This window comes from Platichthys flesus, chromosome 11 (assembly GCF_949316205.1).
Source record: "Platichthys flesus chromosome 11, fPlaFle2.1, whole genome shotgun sequence".
Lineage (NCBI taxonomy): Eukaryota > Metazoa > Chordata > Actinopteri > Pleuronectiformes > Pleuronectidae > Platichthys > Platichthys flesus.
The window spans coordinates 14,327,469-14,344,764 of NC_084955.1; the positions used below are offsets into that span (position 1 = coordinate 14,327,469).

Genomic DNA, 17,296 nt, shown 5'->3' on the forward strand with positions numbered 1-17,296 from the left:
CGTTGCAACCTCATCCCATACAAATAAATGGGGACCACTCTTCAAACGTAAAAATAAACACAAAAAGACAACCTAACATGCCTCCATACTTATCCTGTGGTGTCATCCAATTGTCCATAAGCTATTTACACCATGTTTTTAACCTGTTGTCCTCTTACTAGTTACTGTTGGAGTTCTTGCGAGAACTCACAATAGCTGCAGTTGCTGCTGAAGAAGAAGTCACCGTTTACTTTAATTGAATTGGAACTGGCTGCAACAATGTTACTCCTGAACTCCAAAAGGGTTTTGTGGACATAAACACGTCCCCCAGCACTTCTTCGGTATGGTGGTAAGTAGATAGAGAGTGAATTTTATATTTATTGGTATACTATCCCTTTAAGAGACACCAACAAGAGTAACATGTAACTTTTTATATAAGGATATTGTGGCCAGAAGCTTTAAATCATAATTCATAATCGTATTATAGAGTAGAATATAGTGCATTTGCACCTTCTGCAAAGCTGTAACTAGAAAATACCTTAATGTTTTAATAATCATTTTAATTCTAAACTTAGAATGATTTTTAAAAAGAATGTTTTTTTAAAAACATTCTAAGGGCCTGTGTTTTCTCCCTTGGCAAAATCTTCAACAACAACTGTGTATTTATCCAATGATAGACAGACAGGAAATATACTCAAGCACAATGTGCTATATTACGATACATGGTAATAATACAGTTGATCAATACAATTCCTGCAGAAGCAGTTTTACCACAAATTACCTTAGTTTGAATAAATCGTTGTTTTAATTGTAAAGCTTTGAGGTTGTTGTTTGGCTTTTTGTAATTTTGTCTAACTTGACATGTGTAGTTTGTGCACAGTTGGCAGGATGGAGGAGTGAGAGGCATAATACAAGTATTATTGCATATCACACTGTACTAGGCATATTGTGGCCACAGTGTGGCAGTGTTGACCAGTAGATAGATATAAGCCATGTTTGTGTTCATTAATGCAAAGCTCTGTTATGACTATTACAAACTTTTCTGTTGCACAATTCAGAAAGCAGCTTAGTGCTCAGACAGAGCAGTGAAAAACTGATTTGAGATACACGATGTGTCAAGTGTCTCTCTGATTTCATTTTTAAATGGGTTTAGTATCATCAGGATCAGTTTATCTATCGCAGGCCGCTGCGTAACTTGACTCATACTCATACCTACGTCAAAATTTGATGTATATGATGCTCTCACAAAAAATTTGACAATTTCTGAGTTCAGTTAAGTTTCAATCACTTGTGTGTGTGTGTCAGCGCAGTTTTTATAGAAAGTACTTACACAATAGCAACATTATTAATATTAACAAAATTGGCCTCTGTTTTTTCATCTCTTTTCAGTGGAATAGAGGGATCGATGCCATAACTTGCAAGACCAAAATAAGTATATTTTCACAATATGCAGGTAAGAATACTTAACACTAGTATTTTAAAAGTGAAAAAAGTATCTTGTTTGCATCTGTGGAAATGTAGAATCTGTTTGAGAGCTCTAGAGCCAGAAATCCTGTTAGAAAAAATACTTAATTGCAGTAAAATGATTTATTAACTTTCCTTGAGTTGTTTTCTTTTTGCGTCTATTGACTTTGAGTTTTTGCCTGGTGATGGTGTAATGGTTCATCACTGCGCCCAGCCCATTTGGAGATCAAGCACCGCAATTATGTTAGGAACTTTTTTTCCAGTTGTGCTGAAAACACAGTGGGAAAATAACTTTGAAAGCATTACATCACAGACAACTGCTTGTCTGAGGAAACTGCTGGCATTGCCTCTCCTCAGTTCTTAATTGATGACTGTGTTTGATGAGCATAGCTGCAACTGTTGAATTTGTTGTAGCCCCTAAATGCAGATGACTTAATGGATGTATTTGTAATTTTCTACAGTAGTGATTATGTTTGATAGGTTGTTGAGCCCCAATGTGGAAACACATGCAGTAAAAGTCATGTTCATATTTCACAGCTGCTGGTAAGTGACCAAACCCTCTTTGTACTCTGTGAACTGTCCAACAAGTTTGAGCAAACTAAAAGGACGATTTGCTCACTCAATAGTTACATGAAACCCCACATATTATTGCTGTAAAGAAAGGCATCTGACTCTACTCTAAATTATTGATTTCAAATATTCTGAAAGGTTCTGCAAGCTCAGCTAAATTATATAGGAGGCAATAAAAGAGCACGGCTTCCAAATGTATTCAAACAATTGTCCATATCATTTTGTAAAATGAATTCTAAGCATTAAGTTATTATCAATCATTTATATCACACTTTTCAAAACCCAGCTCTGACATTCATAAATGTGCTTTATAATCCAGTTTGAGCCCAGATGCTGAGCGCAGACAACGTCATCCGACACTGTTATAAATCTCAGGATCCATCGCACAGGCAGCACCATTCACCAGCCACCTAATGTAGATGTCAAATGGTTGAGTGTTTGGGTGCAGGAACGTCACCAGGGTTATCTCCAGGAGACCTCGCAGCACACGCAGTATGTTCTGTTGAATTAGGCTCTCAGGTCAATCACATCGCTCAACACTGGACCCAGGTCGCCCTCCAGTTTGGATCATTCTTTTTAGGAAAAGTCAGAGAAACAGCAATTTAAAAGATGAGGGTAAAACAATACTATTGCCAATAAACACTATATCAACTCGTTTGCTCTTTTAAAGGATTGAGATGGCTTTCGTCTGCTACTTGAAGAGGTTTGGTTGGAAATCTAGGGAGTGAATATTGGTAAAACAAATTTGATGCTCTGTTACTTGGGACTAAAATTTGACTAGAATTTCAGACCGACTTTTTTTTTTTAAATCCTTAATAAAATGTACAATTGGGAGCTATGCCTGTAATTTGCAAGGATCCAAGAGGTTCATCTTAACCAGGATGTTCACTAATTGTCAGAGAGCTCCACATATAGATACAAATTATTCCAACATTTAATGAGAATGAACTTTTAATAATTTGAAGAAGCGTGTGTGCTGTATGATTGTTCTCTTGCTGGTTTATAACCTTACAGTTAAGATAAGCAGCAGCTGTTAGAGGAGGAGGCAGTAGATAACTGAAGTCAGTATAAACTGTCATTTTGTTTGACTTGCTGAGGTTTTGTACTGCAAACATGAAGTAACACAACATTTCATCCCTACAGGCACATTCATCTCTTCCTTACATATGGTTATGCAGGTAAGAGTGTTTAAAAACTTTTCTTTTTCTGATAATTGTGCGTAAAGTAAAATATATCTAAAGACGTTTCATATTTTGTTCAGAAAACCTTTATGACTCTTTTGTTATTTAGCCTCCCTCACCTTTTTTGCACCTGCTGCAACAAAGCATCTTCCGAGCTGCTAATCTTCCCAAGGTGATCTTACTCAAAAGCGCAGCACAAAGGCATAATAATAAAAGGTTTAGTATAATATAGATCAAATCTCTTTTAGTGTGGGTCACTGACCCAAACTGTATCGGCTCTTTCCAACCTTAATAGTCTGCTCCTCTGGGAGCATAGTGTTTGGATTGGTTGGAAAATATATTGGCAATAAAGAGACAAAAGGATGTCATAAACGTTGATTAAAGCTCCGGTTAAAAGACAGAGGCGGAGGAGCTCTGAGTTATGAGGGTTTTTCAGACTGCGTTATTGTTTCAGTGACAGAGCTCTTAGTGCGTCTAGTGGAGTGGTTGCTGGCGAGTGGTAAACATTTCTTAATGTGAGAGGAGTCATTAATCCCTGGAGCTGAGGATGGCTGTGTCTGTGGCCCAAGAAATCACAGCCAGTTGGCACCAGCAGGTCACACAGAGCTCCAACATAAATGCTTTGTACGGCAAAGCGCTTTAAATCTCTTCAAATGTGCTGTGGCTGTAGCTAATAGCATTTCATTTCAGACAAGGCAGAGTGGAACAACCAAGTATTCGGCATGTTCCTTTCATTCAAGTGAAACGGTCTCTAACAGGTTACGGCCCAATGTTTGAAATACGTTTTTTGTAGAAATGCATATGAATGATTATCCGAGATGAACTGCTCAGTTTCTGACAGTGGTGTCTAATTTTAATGCATAGGTTTGATGATTTAAAAAGCTGTCACCAAGGCCTAGAGCAAAGCAGGAAACTGCAGAACTCCTGAGAGTAATAACTGAAGTGGCTCCTGGTATATTTTCTGATCTTGAGTCCCCGTCTGAACAGTTGTTCCTGTGTCCAAATCCAGTTATAAGGCCTTTTTCTACAAGATCATTTATACCACACAACAAATCCGAGGCCTGGTTTTCATTCGTCTTTAAAACACTATACACAGAGGTTGTTTGGGGAATGGGGGTTAACAGGGGCCCAGCAGCTTTCTTTGCAATGACTGTCAGTACATGATAGACAACCGTCCACCACCTGTGGACAGGAGCATTTCCAGGGACTTTGGAGGCCCCAGGTAAAAGGACCTAGGGGGGCCCTGCATCAAACCAAACCCAACCATGGTGTCACTGCGGTTTCCTGTACATATCCTATAATTGGTATTTAAGGTGGTTCTCATAAAATTGTAATTGCTGTTGACTAACGTAATCAGTCGTTCTTTGGGGCCCCATTTCAGCTCAGGGGTCCCAGGAAACTGCCTGCTTCACTGAATCTGTTGCAACACCCCTTCCTGTGAACACAGGTTCATTGTCATCAAGGCTTCATTTGATATAAAACTCGCTTCTGAGATGAAAAATTGTAAGAGCATCTGAAAGGATTAGTTATCTTCTTCCAGCAAATATTGCACTTTTATCTCTGCTTCTAATTAAGTTAATAATTTTTTTTGTTGATTTGCAAGATTACACAAAAACCATTAAATGGAATTTCCACTTAACTTGGTCTAAGGATGTGGTCTGGGTCAGGGAAGAACCCATTACATTTTGGTGCAGGTCCAGATTAGCGTGTTGATTCAGTATTTTTTTCTCTCTCTCCCTCTTTAACTTTGTGAGACAGAGTTTCTCAATGTTAGAATGTTTCCATGGGGATTTTCATTATGTCGCCAGAAATGGTGACATAATGAAAATGCGATCTTGATGAAAAAATTTGGCCCATTTTGGGGAACTGCAATTTGGTGCATGTCGATATAAGTGGACTGATGGGCCTAGGCAGAGGTAGTGCCATTCAAGTTAGTGACATGCATTCTATTCATAATGTGAAAAGAACCTAAAACAATGTTAAGTGTCCGTTTTTTGTTTGGCTCAGAGTGGATGCTTGATTTATTGTAATAAATAAAATAAGAACAGTGTAACTTTATTATTAAAAGCAGCAAGACTACAATATATTATATAGTCCTGTAGTGCTCAGAGATAAGGTGAGTTGTTGAATCGTGTCTCTTGTCACTGTATGGGACAGCTCAGAATGGCCAGGCTGTCACTGCTCTTATTTACTTGTCCAATTGGTCAGTGTTGGAGATGGATGTTTGCACCACTCCCTCTCCGGGACCATGAGCAGCATGTGTCCGCCCCATCCATGCCTCTCTCCGGGTATAAGTGTGTGTGTGTGTGTGTGCATGTGCAAACTCCGCCCCTGCTCGCGCCGCCTCCACAGCGGACCGCAATGATTTAGAAGTTCAGGAATCCCACGTGACGTCACCCCGGGGTGACGTTATGCTTCTCTAAATAGATCGTATTGTAATCTTTTCTCAGTCCAACGTGGTTTCTCCTCCGAGGCTGCTTCACATTTTCTACACTTGTTTGGTGAGTTGAAACCATCGCCGGCAGCCGATCATGCAGAGGACCATGCATGCGCCTCTGCAGGTTTGTTGTGTTTTATTTAAAGAAGCGCTCCTTCTTACTTCTTAGTTCTTTGCCCCCTCCTTTTCCTTTTTTTTCTTCTCGTGCAACAGCTTGTTGTGTTGCTGGCTCCAGCGAGTCCTCTTCAAAGATGTGGTGTTTTGTTTTCCCTCACTTGTTTGTGGCTGCAGCTACATGAGATTTAAGTGCGGTGGTAGTTTTGTGGGGGCGCCGTGTCATCTCAGTCCGGTGTCCAAGCGTCGGCCTGCGGTCTGCTCTGTTGACTGTCGGTGAAGTTGAACGCGGAGTCAAGTGCTCGGTCTGTCTCTGCAGGAATTCCTCTCAAACCGCACACTGGGACGGTTGCACACGCAGGACGGGGCTTTCGTGCACATCGCACCAGGCTGTGTCGTGCACGTCTCCTGTTGAGGCTCCACGAGCTGGACCCCTGCAGCCCTGTCGCGTCTGTCCCATCTCGGGATACGCAGAGCCGGCGTTTGTCCCGGACGCTGTGCGCGCTGCGGTGCGGACAAAGTGACATAGCTCCGTTGTTTTGTTTTTTCTCCAATTCCCCGCAGAAGCAAACAAATGGTTGATGCTCCTGTTGCGATGAAATTTATGTTTCCCTTCTTTCCCCTCGAACAGCACCGGGACTAACATTACGTCATTCTGCAGGCCAGTCGATATTTGATTAAGCGCCGAGATGTGGAGGGTTATACTTTGTGCTGACGAGGCTCCGCGGCTCGGAAACAAGAAAGATGTTTTAATCATATGATTACCTCCCGCTGTCATTGTGTTTAATGTGACGAGCCTATCAATAACCACTTGTTTCCCCCAGTTTTATTGTCACCCTTTCAAACGGCTGTCGTTAATAACGCCTAATAAGGCATTTAACTTTGATGGTGATATTAGTAATGGTCATAATTAAACACAGACTATGGACCATACATTTTGTAAATACTTTAAAAACAGGACATTTTAATATACTGCAGTAGAATACATCATATTTTCATTTAAAATATTGCTTTAACTCTACTTTTTCACATTTTTGTTGTAAGAAGCTTTACAAAACCAACATCTGTTTTAGACTGAGACGAGTTAACAACTTTAAATAAACTCAGAGCTAATTAAACTAAAAGATTAATAAAAGATTCTATATTAATATTCTACCAAAGCATTATTATTCGTATCTCGTTGCCCGACGTCAGAACAGGAATAAGAATAGCAACGTCTGTAAAGTCATTGACTCCACATTAATCTCAGTGGATGACTTGTTGTTTACTAACCTTGCTGCAGCAGTAATTCTTCCCATATTTTTCTCAATGTTAAGTCTGATTGCAGGCTCATGCAGCGCCTCGTCGCAGCAATGAAATGTGACCTACGACGAGTTTATTTGTTGATGCTTGTTGCATGTGCTCAAGGTGAAACATTCCTCTGGTAACAATTGTGCTAATGTAGTCGGGGGATCAGATGACGTGAGTCGTTGCAGCCATCGCACAGTCCAATCAACGTTTTGGCAGCAGGAGACTCTTTTCACCTGCTCTTGTTATGAGCTTACATCTTGTGAGGGAGAGGAGTAATTAGTTATTGAGGTTTACATCACAACAGGGGTTTTGTCACGCACTCAGTTCAAGAGCAGAAGTTCAGGGCAGACATTGTCAAAGCGGGGCCATGCTCCCCCCGCCTCAGGGATCAACGTGATCCTACCTTGAACTTGTGCTGTCAAAGGCCCGGGCTATGGGGGGATGAAATTTGAAGTGCAGCGCATGTTTGTGCTTGCTCTAACCCAATATGCCTTCGCACCCCAACCCGTGCTTTCCCTCACCATATTGTTTAAATTCGAATATGCTTTCCTACCTGGAGAATTCCAGCACGGCTCCTCTTGAAATCGAACGCCGGACCCTAATCCTTCCCCCCGCTCACATCAGGATATGGTTAATATAAAGTGTAACCAAATTTCCTCTGCTAAACTAAAACATCTATATCAAATGAGAGCCAAGCGCCCCTTCCAAGCAAAGGACTTTGAGCATTGATAATTTGAAGTGAGAGAGCGATTGGATAATTCACAGGAGGCATTCACAGAATTGATGGTGAGAAGTTTTATGTGTCATGTGGTTTGAATTTCCTGCTAAATGTGATGAAACGATCACGTCCCAGTTTAGAAACAGGGAGAGGAAGAAGGTGAAAGCTTGATTTCTGCATCTGTTTTGAAAGTCATGGATACTCTCTTTCTCAAATTATGAATCAGTGCCTTCATTAGGGCTCCAAAGTGAAAGCCCCGAATGAAAAGGATTAGATGTTTCTGATTAAAATGAGGTGATTTATTGTTGCACATGTGTTCGGGAAGAAAGACTGAAAACAAATGGGGCAAAAAGTATTGTAGAAACAGCTGGAAGTTCAATGTAACTTCATTTGAGATAAAAGTGGGGCCTAGAATGTTGATGGAAGTCAAAAATAATTGGCAGCTTGTCTTTACACAGGATCTAATACTCGCCATCATCCTGGAGTTTATAGTTTTGGGTTGAAGGTTAGGTTCGGCAGTGTTAGTCGTGTTTGTTGTGTCAAAGGGAACCAGGTGAGTTTCCAGGGGGCCCAGCTGAAGAGAGCGAGGGAACTGGTGACAGAAAGAGAGAGCAGGGCTCATTGCTCTCTGACAGAGGGACCCTGTCCAGACCCTGTTCTGCAGGCCCGGTCATGAAGTACAGCTTGTTAGGAAAACAGCACTGCTTAGCATAACACAATATTTGAGTGTTTTGACTGTGCTTGAGGAAACAGACACACATGTACATAGTGTATGAAGGTATTCATGCTCAACACGTGACGTGCGGCACCCACTTGGATGTCGGATGCGTTGCTCTTGTGAATTGATAGCGGCGGCAGGTAAAAGGAGTCATAACGTTTTTTGTTATCTGTTTGTTATTATAGATCTCGCGGCAGCAGCTGTGTTGCAAACGCTTTAGATGTTCCAGTCATCGCAGGGACCCTTGATGAACAGACTGTTAACAGACTCTTTAGAAAGAAAAATATATATGATTTACATTTGATCTCTCAGTATTTTTTCCAACTTTACTTTAGTGGTGTCAGAATAGAGAGAGACTGTGTTTTTATCCACCTTCCAGGCACTATTCAAATCAGGCCTCTCTCAGTTATTGATGCACAAATGAAGTGTCCATATCTGCAGTTCAGTCACATGCTCCTCAGGCCTCTGGTTCAAATGACACTAGTGTGTAGATGGAGTCCTGTAAGGAGGTCAAATGTTCATTCCTGGTTTGCATGTCCTGTACAAAAAGATCTGCATGTTAATCTTGCTGCTTTGCCACGGTCACAGTTGTGGCTCGAAGCTGAGTTGTGCCCAAGTTGTGGGGAACTGTTAAATAAAACATCTGTCAGAAGGTGTTGAACATGCAGCACTGTGCCTGTGGTGACTGCTCCCAGGTTGTTTAGTCAGCGTCGGTCAGTTCTGTCAGTTCACGCTGCTTCACACTGGACGATGATTGACCTTCAAATAAGAGATTCTCTAAGGCTATGGGCTTGAGTCCAAGAAATACTCAAATAATACTTTTTTTCTTTTCTCTATCTTGTTTTGCTGAGTATAATTCTTTTTTAATAAAAACCCTTTTCTCATTTAATGAAATAAGCCGAGCACATCTGTATTTAATGTTGTCTTAACACAAACATCTCTGAGGAGAACTACTTAAATTTAAATGCAGCGTACAGTTATTAAAATAATAATTTAGGTCAGGAAATCACTGCTTAAATACTAAATAAGTTAAGATTCAGACTGGATGTTCGGTGCCAGCTTTTTCTGCTTTAAAACTCTTTACAGATACACTTGTTGCGGTGGAAGGGCCACAAGTCAACTTCTACTTTTTTTAATTTATAAATATATTTAAACTTTTTCTGACTAAAAGCTTGTTTTTAACATGATAGTTTAAGAATCAAAATGTGAGTAAAGACGTCTCATATGCATTAAATGCAATGTACGTTTTTAAATAACATGATGATTTTAAGAAGCTGTTAAAATGCACCTGTCATTTCTGTTGTTTTTTCCACAAACATAGTCAAGCTGTTTTTAATGTATTTATAAAATTAATGCAGGTTGTGTTTTGTTTGTGTTGGGTGTGATTTGTAAGTTAAGGGAGGGACAGGATAATATTTACATCATTTGTAGCCCTTTACATTTTATGTGCCAGTGGTTTGGTGTTATATTTTTTTAAGCAGAGGACAGGCAGGGCCACTATTCTGGAAAAGTTTGTCCTCTTTTACCTTTGACTTAAAGCATCAAACACGGTAACTGAAATCAATGCATATTTGACATGATGCATGGCTATAGCTTTAGTGTACACTTTAAAACACTCATTTAGATAATAGTTGCGGCTAAAAATATTTATACAAATACTTTCTTCTTCTTATTTGCAAGATTCAAAACTAATGCGTCTTTTTAAAATTAAAAATGAACAAACAAATGAATTGAGTGTCTGTATAGGCCTCATGCAATGCTGCTCTGCCTTCACTTCCCTTTCTTGCTCTCATTATGTGTATACAAACTTAATATAGGCTAAATGTTCACCTTAAAGTTGTAGGTGAGACTTTATAGTGTGGCCTTTTAGAAACATTAATGAGATTTAAGTACCTTCCATTTAGAGTTAATTTAGTCTTAGTGCATATATCGGTATATTAGCGAAAGAGAAAATGTAAATTTTTTCGTATCACTACTTGGCAGATATTGTTGTCATGCTGACAATGTGAGCGTGTGTGTGTGTATGTGTGTGAATGTGTGTATAAACTGTTTAAAATGCCAAAACCTTTGCCCTGGTTTCATTTTACTTTGTATTGTGACATACTATCTTTATTAGCCAAAATACACTGCTGGATTCATGTGAAATGTCAATGTTATGGGTGTGTGAGTAAGTCTTTCTTCTTTTTTCTTTTTTCTCATAGTTTTATGAGAAGTCGGCCAGAGTGATGAACTCGGACCAGGAAAGGCCATTCATGTGCAATGCTCCTGGCTGTTCTCAGGTGAGTGTGTCCAGTGCGTGTGTGTGTGTAACATGAAGAGGTGGCCCGAAGAGCAGGTCACTGCCTCATGCATACGGGAGGGACAGAGGAGCATGGAACTAAGTGAAACTCAAACTCTAAATAACGCTGCAGATGTAAAAATATCTATATACAAAAATGTTCTGCAAAGCCAACACCGAGACTGATCATCATCATAACAATACAGTCTTTAAATGAAGAATAAAAGGGGATCATTTGACAGATTTATAAATGCTTTCCCGGTTGTTTATTTGTTTTCACACATGTAATTCTTACACTTTTTTTAAAACTCTACAGCGATTCCCCACGGAGGACCATTTGATGATACACCGACACAAACATGAGATGACCCTTAAGTTCCCCTCCATAAAGAACGACAACATGTTATCAGGTGAGTTACAGACACATCCGTGCAGACACACACAGCCTCAGCAGGGCTCACGTGTGGAGCTTGTAGTTCCTTTGCAGGTGTGTGCCCCGGTGACTCATGGGCAGACACACTCGTCTGTCATCAGAAACACTTTATGGCGGGTCTATACCAGTTGTTTACAGTAATGTAAATTATATGACACATGCTACCTCGCAGCTCTGCTCTATTCAGTGCGTACCACTTACGCACAGCAGGATGAAGACAAGCTGACTTATGACGGAAGCATGTTGAGTTAAATTCTTGTCCCGTGTGTGATTTACACCGGAGGTATCATTAGTCTTCAACTAACTGTAGTACAAAGTGGAGGTGGTTTACAACTGTTTTATTACAACCCCCGGTGACATGCGTCTGGTTAAATTCATAGATTGTGTTCTGCATATACAAGTGTTCACCCAAGGCCAATCCATAAGTATAGATCTCTGTCTTGGAAATGTCCCCTGCTGAAATAGACGGCTCTGCTTTGCTGCTTCAGCCAAACCATCGAGATTGCGTCTTCTTTATTATTTACACTCAGTGGACAGAGGGATCGGATTTTCTAGGGCCAGGCGACTTTGTTGCTCATTGTTACAGCTCCGGATATATTTTTCACACTGAGACCTTGAAATCAGGATACAAATTGTTAGTGTAACTTACAACTGAGCCTTTCATGGTAACACATCCTTACCTGGTCACAGAAAATCACTTCTCTTTTGTTTTTACCAACATAACTGCTGCCTGAACCTCCTGCTTCCTTTTATAACTTTTTCATTGATGCGTAGGATATTTTTTTATTGACAGAACTTGGGTTATGTTATGAGCTTCTAAAAAGGAGGGGGAAAAAAAGGTTTGTTGTAAAAATGTATTTTGGAAACACAGGTCATGATGAAAGTTTGAGTCAATCCCCAGTCTAGCCAGAATGGATAAACAGACCATGAAGTATGCTTTTAGCCTTTGAAACAAGCCTGATCCTAAAATCACCTTTGACTGTCTGAAACCTGATCTGTGAGCACCCCCACAATGTCAAGCTGAATACCGCGGCTTGACTAAGTTCAAAAAATGAGACCCCCACTCAGGAGGTGGGATCTGTACTTTATCAGCTGAAAAGGGGCTGTCAACTTTAGTATCTCTCTCTCCCTAACAGTGCTGAAGTGATGTTTTCTCAGAATCCCTGCAGATATGGAACAACAGCTTGAACTTAAGTATTGATGTGGATGTCTCTTCATTTTATAAAGTGTTTGTTCATGTAAATGGGGTCTGCATGAACAAAACAAACATTTTAGTATGGTGCATAATCATGGAGGCAAGAAAATAAAAAGCATAAAAAACATAAGCATCAGGGAAAATGGAAGAAAGGGTACTTAATTATAACCTCGATTTGGTGATTAAGCAAATTAATACAGGGTTAATCTAAACAGTAAAAAATGTGTACTGAAACTCAAACAAATAGCTTTATCTGGTGATATTTATCATCCCGTAGGTTACACTTTTTTAATTTTGAGCTCCATAAGAAAGTGTAATTGTCGTTTTAAGGTGCCACAAAAAAAATCTGAGACCTGCCAGGCAGACAGGTAGAGTGCCAGTGTGCATCAAAGCCCACCAGGGACATCAACCGGTTTGGTGATCATCAGCTCGGACCGCAAGAGTGGAACACAGTATGCTTTGTCTGAGCAGCAGCCACACTGACAAAGCTGTCAAGCAGCTTATCCTTTTTATGGATTTCTGACTCAAGGCAATGGATTTCATCCCTCAAGTTTCAGCTCGTACACGTGCAACCATAATAATCGCTGTTTTTTACTGCAAAATAAAACTAATTCAACAATAAAAAACAAATCCTAGCGAGGTGGGTTTGTGAGTCTGTTTTGAACTTTGCCAAGGGCCCCGTTTAGGTTGGTGGCTGTTTGGTTGTGACATTACAAATTACAATTAATGAGTGTTTTGATGCTTTCACAGAATTTGTGTTGCACAGAGACCTGCTTTACATCAAAAAGACAAAATCTCACTCTTTACAATATGAGACCTTCAAAATATATGCAGACATCTTTTAATAATTTGTATTATATATATGTATCGTTATAATTTCTTCTATATTTACAGTAATGATTGTTTGATTATAGTTTTTCTGTCATTGTATATACGGTGTCTTTCAGATGTGGTGAGCCATGGGTTGTTAACGAAATAAAAAATTTGCTTTAAACTCAAATCACAACATTTATAATGTTGGAGCATTTATTATGTTTAATACTGTTCACAGTTTAAACAGTGTCTGTATTATTTAAGCTTTAATCTGTTGCTGTTCACATTGATGTTGTATTTACATCCTTACAAATTAACAACTTTTAGAAGGTTGTTAATTTGGAAGCTAAAATAAAAAAAACAACCTTTTCCTTGATTTCCAGACCAGACGCCGACACCGACGCGTTTCTTGAAGAACTGTGAGGAGGTGGGATTGTTCAGTGAACTGGACTGCTCCATCGAGCAGGAGTTTTGCAAGGCCCAGGAAGAAGAGGACAGCAAACAGGTACTGCAGAGTTGCCCTTTAAATACAAGCTAAAAACAAACCATCTATGTGAAGCCAAAGCAGCAGCCACCCACAGGGCTTAGGTCATTCAGGTGTGAACTGTTATCTAGCGCTATCATTACTCAACAACAGCCCACAATATATGATCTGACACCCATGCTTTTAATAGATTCAGAAAACCTTGACCTCAGGTAACAACACTGCTCACAAGTTTAAGGCTGATAACCACAGAATGGTAGACAACTTCTATATATCTGCACATCCAGTCCTTGTTGTGCTGCAGATGCTACACTCTTTATCAGTCTTGCTGACGGTGACAGGCATGGGAAGCAGGTGGAGATTTTTCCACCCACCACAGGTGAAGAAAAAGAGATCAGCTTCTCCAACTGTAACTTCAAACAGCTCTGCAGCCATCTCTCAGGGAGTCCTGTTTCCTCCCAGACGCTCAGACAGACCCTTTGTAGCAGTAATAAAAGACCTGAGCAGACGCTCTCGCATGTGCTCGTAGTCGCAGACCTTCGACATATAACAAAAGACGTGATCATTTATGCACTGCCGATATGATCTGAGGCTTCAGTACCTGAAACTAGGGTGCTTGTCAAATCACCGCAAGACAGACTGCTTATCTAATGTCTGGGAAGATGTGCAGTGCACGCTGAAGCTAAGCTGTCGTTTGGGTGGTTTGGCTCTGGAGCTCATCTGTGCTCAGGTCATGCCATGTCTAGCCTCTCCAGCCTGTGTGGTTTATGATGGGAGGCTCTGCTAAGTCAGCAGGAGGCGAGTCAGAGCAAGACTCTGGGAGTGCAAAGCACAATAGACGGAGATAAGGAACGAAAGCACTGAAACCTCAGGAAAACAACAATCAGCCAATGTAAATATAAAACAGTCACATATTCATGTGCAGACATTCCTGTGTAGGTGGAAGACTGAGTGATTTATTTGTATCGTATTGTATTACAAAAAAATTGCAATATTCTCTATCCCCATTTTATGACTGATTATTGGCAGTGGCTGCTGCTTATATATATGAAGATTTGTGAGTTGACCGTGAAGATACATTGTTACCTTGGATTTGAGCGTATATGCCATTATGTGTACCAGAGGGTAAACACAGAAACTGTCCTGCTGGGTAGATAACAACTAGCGGGCCTGGTCTTCATTGTTTCCTCAACTCTGCTCAGAAAAACGCTGTAGATGATAGTTTACATAGTTCCCCATTACCAACTCAAGCTGGGCTCACAGAGCCCGAGGCCAAATGTATGTAAAGCTCAGGTTGTGATAAAAATAAAACTTTCTGGCACAGAATTGAGTCTGTTGACAGATTTCTAACCCTATATGTATATTCATTCCTTTCTTTCTCTCCTACCCCACTTTCTGCAGAACATCTCACTGCACGGCCAGGGAGGCCAAGGCCAGCACCAGCAGTCCCACTCGCGGATGGGCAACCATGACACCAGCATAGTGATCCAGCAGGCCCTGCCCTCCCCTCAGTCCAGCTCCGTCATCACTCAGGCTCCATCCACGAATAGACAGATCGGGTGAGTGGGCTACACAGTTGGAAAATCCAGCCAATCATAAGCAACGGCTACAAAAAGTAAATTTAATAAGACCGGCGGCAGAGAGAGTGGAAAGAATGGAGTTTTTCTCATTTTAATTCAATGTAGGTGATTTGTGTGAGTTTCTTTTTTGCTACCATGCGTTAGACCAGTGTAAAGAAGTGCTGACAGACCGAAAATCACCTGAGAGGTGCTGTGATTGGAGTGTAACTTCAAGAGTGGCCCCGCTATAGCTAAAGCCTGAGGGTCGGCCTGGTCGCCTTTGTGTCCAGGCTGATTGTCATTCTGTAGTCTCTGAGCTAATGTCAGTATTTTGTTACATTTGCAGCAGTGTGTGTGTGTGTGTGTGTATGTGTGGGACTGGCGATTCATGTTTTGCTGTTCATTCAGTATTGTTCCACCAAACAGCATGCCAAGTGGGTCCCAGAGGACACGATGAGGTCATTTTGACGGTTTAGCATTTCATGCTCCAAAATATTTCTTTTCACTGTATGGGAATGCAACCACAACATGAGAGCTCTGTTCCTCATACCTGAGCATACAGGTGTAAGATAGAAAATGTGTTAACGGTCATCTATGTTGGGTGCTGCTTTGTCATATAGCAGCAGTGTTTAGTGGTCAAGGAATAGTTCATTTTAAAAGAGTTTAAAGCTTTTTCAATCATAGTCCTGATGAGATAATGTGCTAATGATCCATATCTGTATTCAGTGAGGACGTGTGAGGCACTAATTTGAAAAACTCTCATAAACTTCATGAGCTCTTTGAGGCAAGCGTCTCCCCATCTCTGACCTGTTGTTTCACGTATAAGTAACATTATCATTGCCACATTTATATGCATTTAACATATGAGTAACATAATCATCACCACATGTATACTTTTTTTTTACATATGTCTTTTCCTTATGAGGACACTCCCTTGACCTCATTATCCCTTAACCCCAACCACCTTCAAACCTGTGCCAGGGCTTTGTTACTGTAAACCAGACCTGTGGCAAGCTCGTCAGACATCGAGAAGGCTCAGTGTTCCAGGCCTGTGCTGTGTCCAGGTTGTCCTGTGTAGATTTACAGCTTGAGGAGCTGGTGAATATTGGATGTGAGGCCCATCACTAAGCTTGACTGACACCGCGTCAGGCTCTTTGTTGAGGACACGGGTGGAATTTCATCCCCTTGGAGGAGCAGCAATCACAGCCAGTAACAGAGACTTCACCGGCCCAGCTTCACCTGAGTTTACCTGTCATTAAAAACTCCTCACCTTGCTAAAGCACAGACTTCGCACTGTTGTTATGGCCACAAATCCGTCACCGAATTGTTGAGAGACTGGTGGTTTTACTGCCTGCACACGTAAAACACATCACTTGGAAAAAACAGAGCTGGTATTCAGGGTGGTAGTGGTTTTCAGCCACAGTTTATGGCACAGCCGTCCCAGCGGCAGTTTATCTGTTGCACATTATTGGAGCCGGTCCCTGAGCAGCAATAGTACGTGCTGAGATTGCAGGGACGTCACTTGTTTACGAGGACGGAGGTATCCTAACACACGACTGGGATGAGCATATTCACATGAGAGAAAACTGATCTGGAAATGTTCACATCAGCAGGAAAATGAGTTGAGGAAACCCCTCCGCTGAGAAGCAATGCTTCCACAGGAAGCCATTAGGGCCAACCAAAGGCTTTGTGCACAGGGTTTCTCCACAGGAACTTCCTACATGCATAACAAGCCGGACACTTCACAGGCTAGCTGTGCTCTGTCCAGACTGAGGAGCCTTAAATGTCCGAACAATGGTGACGATTGTTGTAACTAGCCTTTTGTTTTTTTTCAGCAACTTCATCTATAGACTCCAATATGTTTAAAGTCTAATTTCCCCTTTCTTTGTGAAGAAAATCATTTACAACTAAACTTTATTCCTCAATACATTTACTGTGCAAATGCTTATGTTTTATATGTAATTAAAATCACTTTAGAGACCATTAGGAAACGGTAATCCTTGTTAGGAGTGGGGAGTTTTCTGTGTGTGATCAATGCAGGCTCATTAAGCTTTTAATCCAGA

At 40.8% G+C, this 17,296-nt stretch overlaps 1 protein-coding gene across 2 annotated transcripts in view; it reads left to right on the forward strand.

Moving 5' to 3' along the window:
- Window positions 1-2,985: 2,985 nt before the first annotated feature.
- The window catches only part of creb5b (cAMP responsive element binding protein 5b), a 39,597-nt gene continuing 25,286 nt past the window's right edge, over window positions 2,986-17,296 (forward strand). The window contains exons 1-5 of one of the 2 annotated variants that reach the window (XM_062399186.1): window positions 2,986-3,191; window positions 10,673-10,750; window positions 11,066-11,159; window positions 13,574-13,695; window positions 15,076-15,233. In XM_062399186.1, coding sequence (XP_062255170.1) covers window positions 3,180-3,191; window positions 10,673-10,750; window positions 11,066-11,159; window positions 13,574-13,695; window positions 15,076-15,233 — 464 coding nt within the window. In that variant the 5' untranslated portion in view covers window positions 2,986-3,179. Of the gene's footprint in view, window positions 3,192-5,665; window positions 5,756-10,672; window positions 10,751-11,065; window positions 11,160-13,573; window positions 13,696-15,075; window positions 15,234-17,296 lie in introns of those variants that run through there. The other variant, XM_062399185.1, reaches the window with a different exon arrangement.